The 16,926-nt window shown below is 29.3% G+C and overlaps 2 protein-coding genes across 4 annotated transcripts in view; one reads left to right on the forward strand and one right to left on the reverse strand.

Moving 5' to 3' along the window:
• The window catches only part of LOC100204954 (collagen alpha-1(II) chain), an 86,912-nt gene extending 82,324 nt beyond the window's left edge, over window positions 1-4,588 (forward strand). For both annotated transcript variants that reach the window (XM_065791359.1, XM_065791360.1), the window contains exons 56-63: window positions 1,685-1,720; window positions 1,818-1,853; window positions 1,937-1,984; window positions 2,214-2,346; window positions 2,710-2,816; window positions 3,008-3,073; window positions 3,707-3,904; window positions 4,167-4,588. In XM_065791359.1, the coding sequence (XP_065647431.1) occupies window positions 1,685-1,720; window positions 1,818-1,853; window positions 1,937-1,984; window positions 2,214-2,346; window positions 2,710-2,816; window positions 3,008-3,073; window positions 3,707-3,904; window positions 4,167-4,289 (747 nt within the window). In that variant the 3' untranslated portion in view covers window positions 4,290-4,588. The remainder of the gene's footprint in view (window positions 1-1,684; window positions 1,721-1,817; window positions 1,854-1,936; window positions 1,985-2,213; window positions 2,347-2,709; window positions 2,817-3,007; window positions 3,074-3,706; window positions 3,905-4,166) is intronic.
• An 11,629-nt stretch (window positions 4,589-16,217) lies between these two features.
• Window positions 16,218-16,926, reverse strand: part of LOC100207974 (outer dense fiber protein 2) — a 60,796-nt gene continuing 60,087 nt past the window's right edge. Inside the window, exon 20 of one of the 2 annotated variants that reach the window (XM_065791361.1) lies at window positions 16,218-16,889. In XM_065791361.1, coding sequence (XP_065647433.1) covers window positions 16,731-16,889 — 159 coding nt within the window. In that variant the 3' untranslated portion in view covers window positions 16,218-16,730. The remainder of the gene's footprint in view (window positions 16,890-16,926) is intronic. The other variant, XM_065791362.1, reaches the window with a different exon arrangement.

Here is a 16,926-nt window from a genome sequence, read left to right on the forward strand (position 1 = left end):
TACACAACATATTGCTTTTGCACAGTGCTTTTGTCTGCATCACCACATGTCTTTTTGTAGTGTACACCCATTTATACACAACACCACAACACCTTTATAAGTTGTATGTTTGTACAGTTTACGCAGCTTCTTTACAGTTTACTCACCACACACCACCACTTGTGTCTTTATAGGGTATATCTTTGTATTCGTTTTAATGTAACTAAAGTTATTAAATAAAGAATTTTTACTTGATTAAAAAGATGGTTTAATGAGAAGCTTTGACTCATCCTCAGTGGCAAGATTTTTTAGAAATATTTCTACTCATTTGATTGCAGCAAACCAGTAAAATATTTTTCCAGAACTGGAAAAAGTGCTTGGTTATCAAAATTTAATTGTTTACTTATTCTACATTAGCCTTACTATTGACACCAGATTTGAAACAACCAATCTTTTTACACAATATTTTCCTGATCTGCCTACAAAAAAACAACCAGTATTTATTTATTGATCCAGTATATTTGTCTGTTGTAAATTTAGTTTCCTGTATAAACACTTGCAATGTTAGTTTTTAGCATATCCAGTTGTAAATTTAGTTTCCAGTATACCCAGTTACAAAGTTAGTTTCTAGTATACCCAGTTGCAAAGTTAGTTTCCATTATATCCGGTTTTAAATTTAATTTCTATTGTATTCGGTTACAAAGTTAAGTTCCAGTATATCCAGCTGCAGGTTTAGTTTCCAGTATATCAAATTTTAAATTTAATTTCTATTGTATTCAGTTACAAAGTTAGTATATCCGGTTGTAAAGTTAGTTTCCAGTATATCCAGTTGTAAAGTTAGTTTCCAGTATATCCAGTTGTAAAGTTAGTTTCCAGTATATCCAGTTGTAAAGTTAGTTTCAGGGAACTAGTACTAAAAGACCAAACTGTTTTACAATTTTTTTTTTACTTTTTGTCTGAAATATTATCCATTGTTTATCAGATAAAATCTGAATATAAAACAAATATTAGTAACATAAGGTTGTGACTTCTTCTAAAGCTTACGAAGCAACATCATTTCCATATTTGTTTATTTGTATCAAGGAATATGGAAAAAATTATAAATGCTATTTGTGGGTACTATAATTTTTGGTCACTTAAACAAAAATATCAGGGCTAACATTTACTAACCCCAATTCCAGACTTAAAATATGGTCTTGCCATGGAAGTTGAAGCAGTAAATGGGTTATTTGCAAAGAAGTATTGATTTGAATTTAGTTAGAAAAAAAAATTGACTGGATTTTTTGCCTTTATTTTATGTTTGTTATTGTTTTGTTTTTTCATCTTTATTGTATGTATCTTTGTTAATTAATTTAATTTATTTTTTTATATATATATAATTTTTGGTTGTTGTTTTTTAAGCTATTCTAGCCTTGTTTATTGTACAATAAAATTTGTTTTAATAAATGTACTTATAATTAAGTATAATAAAAAATATTTTTTTAAATGTTTAAGAACCTAATTTAAAATTTTTTAGATTTTTTTTTTTAATTTGTTTTTATTTGCATAATTTTTTGTATATAATAATTTATATAATCTATGCTGTATATTAATTATTTAATTCAAGAATATATATATACAATTGTTAAATGAAATTATTTAATTCAAATTTTAAAAAATTGTTTTTATTTGTATATATTTTCTAATATACTTTGCATATCTTTAGGGTGAAATAGGAAATCCTGGAGAACCTGGCTTACCAGTGAGTTATAATTATTGATAGTTATATTTTAAAAATTGTTGTTAAATAGATCAAAATAAAATTAAGCATAGTTTATTTTGATTCGTTTTTTTGTTAGGGACTTCCTGGTATTCCTCCTATTGAAAGTTTTATTGTAGGTTACTTAGTTCTTCAAATGTTCATTTTTTTTAAGTTCTTACTATTATCAAATAACATTTAAAAAAATTATATATTTAGCCCAGAAGTGCGTGGAATGAATACAATAAAGATCCTACTCGTTACTATGTAAGGTTTTAACTATTTATATTTATAAATAAAGTAATGTAAAGTATTACATAACATCAAAAATAAATTTGTTATCAAAAGTGGTAAAAACTTTTGCATTACATTTCACCATAAATGCTAATAATCAAAAAATGAATAAAAAAACCAGTAATGTTTATGTGTGGTTTAGTAATGTTTAAGGTAATAGCAGTTTAAAAAAAAACAATTTCTATTTCTATTTTCTTTTTAGCACGTAGTTGCTGATCAATATTTAACATACTTGGGCAACGAAATTGAAAGTATTAAACATCCTCATGGAACACAGGGAAACCCAGCAACAAATTGTAAAGAAATTTATGATAACGGAGGAAAGTTTCTCGATGGTAAGTTTTTTTTTTATGTTTTTGTTTTTTTAGTATTTTTGTTAATAGATTAATAGATTTATGTGGATGTAAGTTTATAAGTTTGGAGAAGAATGAGTGTACAAATGGAATGTTTTTTTTTGTTGTTGTTGCTATTTTTTTCTTCATTCTCATGGTCATCAGAGGTTTTTACTCACACGGTGAAGCAATATGTGCCTATGAGAAGTCCATAACTAGTTGAAACTGTCATAGTTTTAATGAGCCGAAACTCTCATAATTTTGCTGATCAGAAACTCTCTAATTTTAATGATAGTAATTATTTTTTAATGTTTTCCGTTTTCTTTTATTTAACTAGAATTTAAAATTTTCTTTGTATTTTCAAAGGTTACTATTGGGTGGATCCAACTCGAGGTTGTTCTTGGGATGAATTTCGAGTGTTTTGTAACTTTACAGCTGGTGGTGAAACTTGTATTATTAGCAACAAAACGGAGGTGAGTAAATTTTTTGAGTCTTTTTGTTTTTTTGTTTGATCAATTTTTTCCATTTTATTTTATAAAAATATTTTGTATATAAATATATTGTAAAATATATTATAGATTTGTTAGTTTAAATTTAATATGTTTATATTTTAAATTGTAAATTTAATTTCTTTGATTTACTTTATTATAATTTAAATATTTAGTTCACTATAAAACAAGATGCTCATGAACATCAAAATAATATTTCTCTTGCATCACTACACGGGGAGGTTGTATACTCTTTTTTATTTATGTGAATTTATCTTTTTTTATTTTTTAGATGTGTATACAAATCTAATGTATAAATTAATGTTATGTATACAAACATAATGGGTTATGAAAACTGGACTTGTTTAATTATTTAATTTTATAATTGCATGCATTTAATGAAAATTATAAAATAAATGTTTTTAACTTCGACCAGTGTAAAATATAACTCAGCTAGTAAGAAGTCGACTTAAAATAATTCTTAAAGCAAAGCTGTGCAAACGCTTTATGGATTAGTCAAATTTCGACTTTTAGGTCACATTTACAAATTTAGTCTCAAATTTGTAGATGTGGCCTAAATGAACAAATAAATACCTTATTAAAACAAATAAATATCTTATTAAAAAACACACAAAAAATTTTCATTTGTCATTTAGTTAATTTTTTTTAAATAAATTTTAAAAAGTTAACTAAATAAAAAAACATACATTTATTTATATATATATATTTTTTAAAACATTTTGTTGTTGTTAATTTGATATTTTGTAATAACTTAAAAACTTTTAAAATTTATACCAATTTTTAAATATTTAAATCTGGAACGTTTGTAATAGTTTGCTGCATGATTTATAAATTTGTATTACACATTTGCTTAGGTAAATTATGGTCTTCGTATACCGCAGTTTAACTTTATCCGCTTATTAAGTTACAAAGTGCATCAAACTGTTACTTTGAGGTGTTTAGAAAGTTTTAAATTTTTGGATAATATTTATTTACATGGATGGAACAAAAAACGCTTTAATGCAGCTGACAAAAACCGCGTTACTGTTATTGAAAATTCTTGCAATAATAATGTAAGTTTATCAAATATTTAGTGCTAGACTGGATATTTAGCGACTGGCTCCTCAGGAGGTCTTCAGCTAGAGACATAAAAAGCTGCTTTAAAGGCCTTGAAAAAATGGCGTTCTAAAAAAAGCTACGTCTTTTGAAGGCCTCCTTGAGGCTGACATAGGGCTCTTGGCGATCGCCAACGACCGCCCTGGACAGTCCCGGCTTTTAATAACATTTATAAATCTATAATGATGACGATGATGTTGATTTCATTTAATTTTTCAGCCTGGAAAAATTGTTCTGCGAGTCGCTACTGATATGGATCTGAAGGATTTACCCATAATTAATGTTTCTTTAAAACAAAGCGGCATTGAAACAATATTTCTCGGACAAGCATGTTTTTTATAATTTTAAAATCTAATAGTTGTTAGTTAACGTATTTAGTCAACTTTCGTATAAATGTTTTTGTTTTTAAATTTTTATGTTATAAATAGATTTTAGCAAATTGTTATATAAACTTTTTTTACAAAGTTATTTTATCTTTTACATGAATTATATTTTATAAAATTTTACATAAATTATATTTTATAAACTAAATTTTGTAATATATGCTGGCTGTTATAAAAGCAGATTTTGTCTTCTTTATAATTTATTTTTTATCTCAGATATAATTTATTTTTTAGAAAACTTTTATTTTGTAATATATGTAAATTATTTTATAAACATATTTAAATTTTATATGAACTTTAATGAAGCTGTTGTAATATATACAATCATCCTATGCGTCGTAGTGCACGTAATCCTATGAAGAGTTCGTGATCGGTGTAGCCTAAAAATCCGCTTATTTTTTATTTTATTTTTTATATAGAAGTTACATGAGTTTTTTAATAAATTTCCAATCATACATGGTTTGAAAGTAAAGACATGAAAATTGCAACATATTAAAGAAATGGTCAAACAAAATGAAAGGAAAATATTAAAAAGTATAAGATTTTACTTGTTGGTAAGAAAAGTCTTTATTAGAAATATTTAATTTTAATGGGTAAAAGAGTTTATACTTTTAAATTACACTTATTGCACGCCCTCGTTTAACATTATAAACATTAAAAGTTTTGTTATAAATTATTTTAATTATTATTTCTTCAAATTTCAGCAATAAATAGTTACAATTGTTATTATTATTATTACTTTGTTTATACATAACATAACATTAACGCTATCAAACTTGAAATAATTGCAATAATATTTAATATTTTAAAAACCTAAAGCTCTAAAATGCAGCATAAATAAGCAGTATCAGGGTGGCCAGCATACTGGAAATCATAGAAAAGTCAAAGAAAATGTTTTGTGTCTGGAAAATCAGGGATTTTGCCTTTTTTCCTTCAAAAGTCAAGAAAATTTTCAAAATTTAGCTTAATTGATTTTTCTAAAGAAAAAGTATGATATGCGGCTTTTTTTATTGATTTTTTTTTCCTAACAAAACCTTTGCTATTAAACTGGAAGACATTTACAAACAATTTAAGAAGTAAGTAGAGTAAAACCTGGTCAAACCGCACACCGTATCATTCCGCGCACCGTCAAACCGCACACCATATCATACCGCGCATAAATCGAAACCGCACACCGTATCATTCCGCGCACTAATCGAAATCATCGAATAAGAACTAAACGGGTATGGCTATGAAAAAAATAAAAATAGATTCAAATACAGAACTATCTCCTCTATTCGAATTGATAAAATTATATGCCGATTCAACTCCATTTTTTACTTTTTTTTATACAAGTCAAAATTTTTTATATTTTTATCGTTTTGAACAAAATAGCGCTTGAACCGAAACTGATATAAAAATAATTTTATGACTATCTTGTTGGAAATTTAGTTTTAATTCTGATAGTATAATTTTTATGCAGCTAGAACAAAAAGTTAAATCAAAAAAGTAAAAAAAAACACTTTTTTCTGATAAAACCCACACTCGACTAATTACTTAGTTTAGTTTTTCTGACTAAGTGCCTATCTTTATCTAATTAACTTAGTGTTAATTCCGATTTAATTAAAAATGAACTATAATGTTATTTGTTAATACAATCATCTCTTACTCATTAAAAACTAATTAATATATTATTTCTCAATATAATCATCACTCACTCAATTTAATTTAACTCACTCACTTTAACATGTCAACTAAAAAAACAAAAGCATACAAGGAAGACGATATACTAGCCGCATTAACTGATATGAAAGAGAATAAAACATCACTGAGAAATGCGTCATTCAAAGATGGCGATCCAGTCTCAAGGCTCAAAGATTGCAAAAATAACAACAACAAAGGCTTCCATGGCTCAGGTACTACAACGGTACTCTCAAATGAAACAGAAAGATTGATGTTGCATGCGTTCCAATTACTTGGTGACTGGGGTTATGGTTTAACCCTAAATGAAATCCTAGAATTTGTATGTGTCTACCTTAAACGCGAATATCATTTGCACTTATACAAAAATGGCAAGTCTGGTAAAGACTGGTTTTATGCCTTTATGAAGAGATGGTCAAAAGAAATTTCAACAAGAAAAGCGGATAACATAGCATCTAAAAACCGCTTCTTGTACGCCAAAAATAATTGATTGTTTATTTTGAATGCGTCGCCAAACAATATTAACAGACTGGTACTACTTCTGGGTTGCATATTTGGAATTGTTATTAAACAGGTTTTTCGGGTGATCAAGGTTAAGCAACCGTAGTGTATCGAAAAGGGATATTTAAAGTTACTGGCAACAATGGAAATTCGTTATACTGTAAACAATTGCTGCAACGCTGATGGGTATTTTGCACCACCATTCGTGATATACAAAGCCAAAAGAAGCTTTTGTCCTAACTGGGCAAGAGGTGGTTCAGTTGGCACCAAATATTCAATTTCAAAATCAGGTTGGATGGAGTACGATAAATTTATTGAATATTTGAAAGATGTATTCATACCCGAAACTGAGCAAATTGGTGGCGTTCATATTTTAATATTAGATGGGTATACATATGGCTCACATAACTTTGGAAGCTGTAGTGCTGTGCAAAAAACACAATATAATCTTGATTTGTTTACTAGAGCATTCTTTACATATTCTACAACCATTGGATAGAGGCTCCTATTGTCATGTCAAACAAACATAGAAAGAAATTCTTACAAAGTATTACAAAGACTCAAGATGTAAGAATTTAGATATACAAAATTTTCCACCGTTGCTCAAACTGCTGTACGAGAGTAGTAAATATTTTTTACGCTTGCATACAATCGCTGGTTTCCAGTGCACTGGCTTATTTCCACTTAATAAAAACAACATAAATCATAAAGCATTAGCAATCACACGAACGTTTAATCCACCTTCATCAACTTTCGCAGCCTCTGCAACACCTACACCATTTTGCTCTGACACAGCTTTATTATCTTCAACAGCCGCCGCAGCACCTACTCCAACTACACACCGATTACCATCTTTCTTAACTACACCAGCTTGAAGTTTTGATAGCTATTAAGCATGTGTTGAGCGTTGCAAAAACGGTATTGAGATGGAGTTGAAGCAGTTTTTTCAAGCCAGAAATCAATCGCATGTTAAGAAATCGAAGCAGTGCAACATTTTAAAACTTGGAAGAAAATGTATTACCGAAGAAAATGTGATCGAGTTGCTCAAACATAAAGAAAAAGCGATAAAGGAAGCCGTGAAAGTTGCTAAACTTAACGCAAAGCGTAGACTCTCTATGCCAAGTACTCAAATGCCTGAGCATAATAATGCTCAAAAACCGCAGCAAAACAATAATGAAGAACAAGTACCAGCAGCCATACGATTAAAAGTTGCAAAATGTAAAAAGTGTAGAGTACATTTACACACAGAAATGTTGCAATGCAAGAACTCGATGTGTCAGGAACGGTTGTGCAAAGAAACATGTTTACCAAAGAAATATATAGATGAAACTAAATTTCTTTGTTGCAAAAAATGTAAAAACTTTAATATAGTTTCTTAAATATAAGTTTTATAAAAAAAATAATAAAAAAAAGTAAAAATATTAAAAATTCAATGTTTTCTCAAGTGTGCGGTTTTATAAGAAAGTCGCCTAAAACTGCACAATTTTTTTTTCTTTACATTTAATATTTTCGATAACTTTATTATTATTTTTTTAACATACATTTACATTATCTTATGTATTTTTTATTACCTATCTAATAAAAAAAAATAAAAATAAAAAAAAATGAAAAATAAAAAAGTTATTAAATTTTTATTGATAATTTTGTGGTTTGACCCGGTTTTACTCTACTGTTTCTTTAAAAGTACACATTTTTTTCATTATCGGAAAAATCCGGATATTTGATCGTACAAAATGGCTGACCACTGAGTATGTTTTGTGTTATTGTCAAAGATATTACGCAAAACATACTCAGCAAACATTATTGCATAACTCAAAAACCGGTCACGGTTTTTGAGTAATGCAATAAGGTCAGGTCCGACCAAACTACATAATTACCATTGGCATGATGAGCGTTGGTAAACGGCACTAATCTTCCTTAATACAATCTATTTCGTGCATGACTTTTTTGATTGTAAGGCCGCTGAGGACAAAAAATGGCTTGAAAACATCTTTATTAAAAACAGTCAGCCAGGCAAGCAGCTCGGTTTCGAACTTGCTCTTTTTTCGATATTTAACGCTCGGTGGCATCTTGTCTCTGTCACTAGATTAGTAGGTGCTGTTTCCGTTAATTGTCAAGTGCGACAGCGTAAAGTAATACTCGTACTCAAGTATGATTGGTTTTCCTTGAAAATCGCAATAAAGTTGGTCTTAATTTGCTCTTTCTGGCTTTTTTGTCAATCAAGTATACCCTGTTTTGCATAAGTTTTGATGTCAGTGTACTTGGCAAGATTTTTAAATATATATGTATGACTGCATCAAAATTTTTGACCGGCTTGTCTCATCGATACCTGGTTACTGTGATCAAACAAGGTTTTTAGACGCTTGATCACTTCGGGGGTCATGGTTTTGACCTCAGGACCACTTTCTTGCACTTTTTTGCTTCCAGAATCATTCTCAGCAGGTTTAATCATAGATAGTGCTTCTTGTTTAGCATTGAAGTGATGTACTGTGAACTATTTATCTTTCAATTTATTATTTTTTATTTATTATTTAATTTATTATTAAAATAGAACTCGTAAATCCGTTTTCTTATCTATTCTTGCTTAGTCATCATTTTTTTCTTGATTTTCATTAATTATCTAAAAATAAGTATACTAACTTATAGAGAATTAAACAAGCTTTAAAATGAATGTAAGCATGAAAAAAAGGGTTAGGCTTGTGGAATTTAAAGTTTAGATAAAGTTAATTTAAATTTTAATAACCACTTGTTATATGTTATATAGAAAAAGATTAAAAATTTTAAAAGATTAAAAAAACAATAAAAAGTCTTAAATGAAAAAAGGTTACACTAATTGAATCAATGTATACAAAAACGTTCTAAGTCATTTTTTTTAATATTTGACTTTTTGATGAAAATTTGTTTTTTGAAGACAGTTCCACCATTGTATAGTAAAACATTCTAAATCAGACCTCTCCGTACACGTTAAATAGAGAGCTGAAATATTGTCTGTAAACTAAAAGGTTTTAGGTCAGTGACTTAGAAGGTTTTTGTTGGCAGCACTGAGAAAACCAGCTGTGTTCTGCTGGTAGCTTTCAGATGTTTTTAATCCAATTTTTGTTTTGTTTTGGTTACGAGTTTGAGGTTATTTGGGCTTATTTTATTATTCATGTAGTTTTCTTGCAGTGAACACAATGTTTCAATTTCAGATCTTTTTTATTCATTAAAAAAACTGCCTCTACAAAAATTCCTCGTTCAACTTATACTTTAAAAAACACCTCAAATATGCTTGTAATAAACCGTTTAGACTATATTTATATTTCCACAAGGAAACTACGTCAGTCAAATCCGCCGAACAGGGTTTCTCCCACGCAATTTAATAATTAAATTGCGTTATGAATTGTAATTATTACATGTTATCTCGTTGTCTTAATGAAAAAGACTTATAATGGATGAAGAACCTAGTACTAGCAGTGGAAGAAAGGTTAAAAATGAGGCTATGTGGAAAAGGAATGTTGTTAAAGAAGCTAGAGTGAAAGGTAAAGAGTACATTGACTACAAAGGAAGAACTGTACCTGCTATTACTGTTGGAACTGATTGCAGGTGAGATTTGTATTGCAATTTCGATACCCAATTAGCCTTTTAACAATTTATTTATTACATACCATGCAACATGTTTTCATAAAAACGTCTTAGACAAAACTAATCCAACACGTTCCATATCGTTCCATTTAGGCTAGTGAATTGACCTTAAACAGTAGCCAAATGTTAAAGCCGAATTACTCAAACATCATTTTTTAGAGTTTGGCTATGGCATTTAGGCCTACCTCGAACATTTATATCAGCATAATCTAATAAGATATTTTGCTTTCAGATGCTCGAAGAAATGTACGGAACGTCTAAAAAACCAGAGCGACGAGATCTTCGCACGCATGAGATCGTTAGAAACAAAGAACGAGCAAGATATGTTTCTACAATCGTTGATTACAAGCATGAAGGTAAAAACTCACCAACCCAGAAAGGAAGGTGTCGAAGGAAGAGTAGCTCATGACTTTTCATTTACTTACGAGGTTTTGGTGGAGGATGCAAAATAAAAGGTTTGTGTGGATGCCTTTAAAAGTCTTTATGGTATTAAAATTAGTCGTATTCGACGATTGTGCTCCCTGTTGGTATTAGGAAAATCACCAAAGGACCTTAGAGGGAAAAAATTAGGAACGAATGCAATAAGGGGCAATGTAAGACTTCTCATAAGAGAACATATCGAAAGTTATCCGGTGAAACAGAGCAAATATGCTGGTAAAACTATCAATTATCTAGATGCTAGACTAAATGTTAAAATTTTGTATTCAATGTTTAAAGGAAAACATTCTGAAGCAAAATGTAGCTACAAATTTTTTCTAGGCTACTTTAAGGACAACTTTACTTTAAGATTTGGCCATCCCCATATAGACTCTTGTTGCACCTATGAGGAGCTTAATTCAAAATTACGAAGCCCTCATCTCAGTGATGCAGCAAAGAGAAATGCTGCTGCTTAACTGATGCTGCACAAATGTCGATCAAAAAAGTTTTACAACAAACTCCAAAATGAAAGCAACCCGGAAACAAAACTATATGAGCCGCATGTCTTAGCGATCACATTTGACTACATGCAGAATATCCCTTTACCGATGATACCAGTCCAGGAAACCTTTTACCTCAGACAGCTATCTGTTAACCTCTTCTCTATTCACGATGTGAAATGCAATAAAGGTCATGTTTATGTGTACCATGAAGGCACAGCCAGAAAAAGCCCTGATGAGGTGTGCTCTTTTGTGTACAATTACCTAATGTCTGCTCCTCCACAGTTTACTGAAGTCCATGTCTACTCAGATAACTGTGGAGGCCAAAATAAAAACCATGCGCTAAACAGAGTCTTTTTGGCTTTCACAGATACTGGCCGATTTGATCGAATCGAGCAGTACTACCCGATAAGAGGTCACTCGTACCTACCTTGTGACCGGGACTTCGCTGTAATAAAGAGAAAACTGATTACACTGTTCACCAGATAACTGAACTTATCATTACTTCTAGTATTACTGGTAAGTTTACTGTTGAAGAAGTCGCAACAGAAGATATTATAGATTTTCAAAAGTGGTGGCCAACATTCTACAAAAAATCTTGCATTTCGGAAGAAACACGGGGAAAGAAAGTTCCTGCTAAGGATAAGATAAGTTTTGGAATAAGTTCTCTAATGCACTTCACTTACGGGACTTCTCCAGGTGTAATTGTCTGTAGGCCACTCATTGATGGGCTGATGGTTCAAACTTACAAGATGTCTCAAGTCGTTGATCGCATCGTCGAGTTTCCGCAAAATGTGTGCTACCTATTGGGTAATGTTCCGATAAAAAGAGTGAAACTGCAGGATATTAGTAAGCAAATGCAACATGTTCCGGATGAGTTCAGTGGTTTTTTTGATGAACTCATGAGCTGGCCAACAACCAACGAGGCGAATGGCGGGGAAGAGGAACACGATATCCAGTGAAGTGTCAACAAAGGCTTTGTAATCGGTCCTTTTATACATTGTGTGATTTAACATGTGTAATAATTTGAACTTTGATTTTTAATAGTTTTTGGTACAAAAAATGAATAAATATATAAAAGACAAGCTTTTTGTTATTATCCTTGACAAATGTAAACAAAAAGGTTCTAAGTCAGACAACTTTAACTATGTATAACACAAATATATATCACAAATTTTGATATATATTTTAACAAATCTAATACTTAAAGATGTCAAAAAGCACCCTGAATTTTTTTTGAATTTATTAAAGTAATAATTTTGGGTTTAATAAGTTTTTTCTCTTTCCCCGAAAAAATAGTTTTTATGACTTAGAACGTTTTTGTATACATCGACTCAATTAATATCAATGAAAATAAGTAGTCGTCAAAAACAATTTTACAAATGCTCTCAAAGTATGAACAAAAATTGATTAGCATAGTAATAATGAGCAAATTAGATCACCTTCTTGCCTAGCGTATTTTATTTTGCTCAGAAGGGAATCATATCTGCCAGATGCGTATGAAAATCTCATGAAACGATTCTGCATAATTTTTTGTGGTTTAACATATAAACTTATACCTGCGCTGACAAACTTTAAAAATGTTACTTATTTTTAATTTCTTTAAAATATATACCACGATGCTAGTTAAACGATTTCTTGCTCCAACAAGCGCTGCAGTAAAAGCGTTAACCAATTCTCAATTTCATATCGTGATCCCTACTTTTACAACAAACTAGTAACTAAAAATAAATCAATTTGCAATTCAGATAATCAAATTTTTTTGAAAACAAAGTTAAAAAATCTGATACTTAATTAATTAAAATAAATTCTAAAGTAAGATGTCGTCCCCATACAAATTATTGCAGCACATCATATACTGAAGAAAATAACATCTATATATACGTATATACTAATTTTCATGGGTGGGATTTCATTCTTCGACACCTACATAAAATCATATCTTGCGTTTTTTGGACGAAGTTTATCAATAACAAACGAAGTATATTTTTTCCACGAAAAAATATCACGTGACAAAACTCCCTATTATAACCACGTCTTTTCCGGTGTGTGTTTTGTATATTTTTTGGTTGATTTGAATCCAAGCAAAACCTGATCAGCCTATATGATTTACCTTTATATATATCTATTATAGCGTATAAACCAGTAATTGTTTAATCTTTTTGCTTACCTTTATTTGCTTTTTTATTTATATTTATATTTGCTTACCATAAGGTAAAGCGGGGTAACATTGACACAGCTTGAAAAAATTTTTTTAGTTGTGACAAACTAAATTTGGTATTCAATATTTCTACACGTTTACCAATGATATTGTGGATTTTAACTTTTTGAGAATGTTGGATTTTGGATCTGTTGGCATTTAATATCTTGGTACATTTTATCTAAAGAATAACTCTTTTAATTTAAGGATTGCTTTGTTTGATTCCATTTCATGTAATCGTGAAAGATTCATATATGTAAGCATTCCACCAACTTTTGCTTGATTCTCGGCCTATGCGGTGACTTAAGCATTCCTGTCAATTCCTAAAACTGAAATAGCTTTAAAAACAAAAAGTCTTACATCTTTAGTATTTAAAAACAACATCATAAAAACATGTGTAAGATGATATTATAGTATGTTTTTATTTATCTTTTAACGAAAGTTTTTTTGTAACAAAAAAAAAAAGATATTGGTTTAATTTATACCCGCAATATTGTGTTATTATCTATATTTATTATTATGTGGATTAAAATAGTCATATTTGTTCATTCAACATCTGGCTTCACCATCTGTTTAAATAATTTAAACAATAGTCAACGAATGACAGGTAAAAAAATTTAATCAAACACATGTCAATTTTCGCTACATGTCAAAGTACTCCGCGTTACCTTACGGCTTTTACAGAAAAAGAAGAAAAAAACAAAGAATAATAAAAGAAATAATTGCTGCCCAAACCAAAATGCTTAGTGATTATCTTATACCCTGCTACCAATTGGAGAATGCCGCTACATTAGATGTAGCGGCACTCTACAAGTGGTAGCAGTGGTATAAGATAGTCAATGTGTATACTGTAGCTTAATGCAGCAGGCTGTTTCCGTAAGATGTCATAATTATTGTATATTATTGATTTGTTGTGAGTGTTTTTTTTATAAAAAACATCACAACGTTTTTAAGTTTTTTTTAAAAAAAACGTATAAGCGCAAAGAAAAAATTGTTAAAAATCACAAACTGGTAGGTTGAAATGAATATCGCCTAAAATCGGTTGAAAATTAATTTATCTCAAATTGGTTGAAAATGAAAATCTATAAAATCGGTCAAAAATTAAATCGATCGAAAATGAAAACATCATAAATTGGCGGAAAACAAAAAATACAATATTTGGTTGAAAACAATTTAGGTCTCAGTAAGACATCTGAAAATTAGTTCCACTTTTTAGTAGATGTTTCTTTTTGTATAATAAATTAGTCGGTCGCGGTTTTTGTAGATCCAAATATTTATCTAACACGATTAATTTATCTGTTTTAGAAGTATTATGATAGTAATAGTGATTCCATTGAAGCAATAGTTTTATGGTTATTGTCATAATTTTTGCAATAAATGTTTATTTTTATAATTTCTGTCATAGTTATAAACTTTACTATAATTATTCTTACCATAGTTTTTATCATTAATAATAATTTTTTTAAAGTTGTCATAGTATATTACTATTATACAGAGGCGTAGAAAGAATTTTTTGGTGTTCAAGATAGGTAACTTCCAGACATGGAGCAAACTCCAAACATTTGTATGTTTATACTTATGTCAAATAATGAGGGTTTGCAAAAAATTGCGATGATTGGAGGCTGGAAACAAAAAAGCCCCAAAATTTTCGCCCCCCCTGCCCCAAACGTGAGAGCAACAAGTTGATGAAGTATTTTTTGTACTATTCTTAACTAGACTTATATTCATCGATAAATTTTAAGTTTCATAGTATTATCTATTAGCGTTTAAAAATTATTACTATATAAAATGTGCAACCCCCTCAAATTGAGGGGGGTTTAAACTTTATATGGTCATAATTTTTGAACGCTAAAATATTTTTAAATGAAATCTAAAATTTATCGATGAATATAAGTCTAGTTAAGAATAGTACAAATAATACTTCATCAACTTGTTGCTCTCACGTTTGGGGCAGGGGGGGGGGGCGAAAATTTTGGGGCATTTTTGTTCCCAGCCTCCAATCATCGCAATTTTTTGCAAACACTCATTATTTGACATAAGTATAAACATATAAATGTTTGGAGTTTGCTCCATGTCTGGAAGTTACCTATCTGGAACACCAAAAAATTCTTTCTACGCCTCTGCTATTATAGTCACTATTTGTAATGTTTTTTTTTATTCATATTAATATTATTATTTTTATTATATTATCATTACTATTGCAACTATTAATATCATCTTTATTTATTAGTGCTTTATTTTTTATTTCTTTCCTTTTTTTTTTATCTCTCTTGTTTCCAGGTTAGTTTTCTTTGTTTATTGTTTTTCTTTATTTTATTTTATATTCTTTCCATTTTTTATTTATAGTTTTTTTTAGGTGTCACTCCATTGACTAGTTTTTAACTATATGAGTGACATCTAACCTTATTTATGTGAGTTTATAATATATTATTGTAAATTTTTCATATTTTATGGTTAAATAAATGAACATAATAGCATATTAGTAACAACTAAAGTAAACTATAGTAAACAGTAACGACATTAGACATTTACTTTACACATTAAACATGCTTTATACAAACTTTAATTTACAGGTCATTTAAAAAGGTTTTGACACCTATAACCACCTATTAACCAGAGGAGATTTATACGCTTTTTAATATTTTATCTTCCATTTACATAAACAAAATGTTTCGTTTCAATCTTTGTTTACAAACCATTTGAGTTAAAGTGTTAGAAAACTTAGTTGCATGTTTTGGAAGGTTATTAGTAACAAAAATTTATTTAAAAATGATAAAAATGTATATAACAGATATAAACAGTTCATATATGCAAAAGTTTTAAATTTAACCCCCTTAAATGGTCGTCAAATTTTGATTTTTGGCTTCGATTTCGGTCGAAGAAATGCGCTATTCAAGTTTTTATAAAGATCAGTGCCTGTGCTGTTCGGTTTTTTAATTGCATATGAAATACAAAAAGGCTATTATGCAATTTATTACTTTTTTCTAGATTGAAAAAATATATATATATACATTATAACTTATCTGAACTATTATAAATACTCTATATTAATATGTTAAAAACAAGTTCATTTTCACATAAATAATATATGAATAAACTATGTATTACTATAGATATGATTTATTTATTTATTTATATGCAAAAAATTTACGCCTTTAGAAATTTATTTTAAACATCAAACTTCATAGATTAGGTACAAGCTTCAATAAACCTTTAAACGTTTTTGGTTGCAAAACCAAAACCTAATTAGTTTATAAATGTTGAAAATTTTTGTTGTTAAAAAATAATTTAAAATTAATTTCAATAATTAAAATAAAACACCGAAGATATCACCTAAAATTAAACACCTACATACATATATGCACTTACACACACATAAATATACATACATGTACACTCTCACGCACACACACACACACACAAATACGCCGAAATACTCGCATAACATACAGATAACATATCTACACACAATATATAAACTTTATACTTCGTTAAAATCGGAGGGAATATCATCTGAAAAAACGTTGGCATATGTTGATTTTAGAAACTGAACATATGTTTGCATACTTTTAGTTGTACTATTCGCTTGTTCTAAACGATCTCGCATATCTTGCAAACGACTGTTAAATTTACGTTCAGCCTAAAAGTAAACAAACTCGCGAAATCATATTTTATAA

This window comes from Hydra vulgaris, chromosome 02, assembly GCF_038396675.1.
Source record: "Hydra vulgaris chromosome 02, alternate assembly HydraT2T_AEP".
NCBI lineage: Eukaryota > Metazoa > Cnidaria > Hydrozoa > Anthoathecata > Hydridae > Hydra > Hydra vulgaris.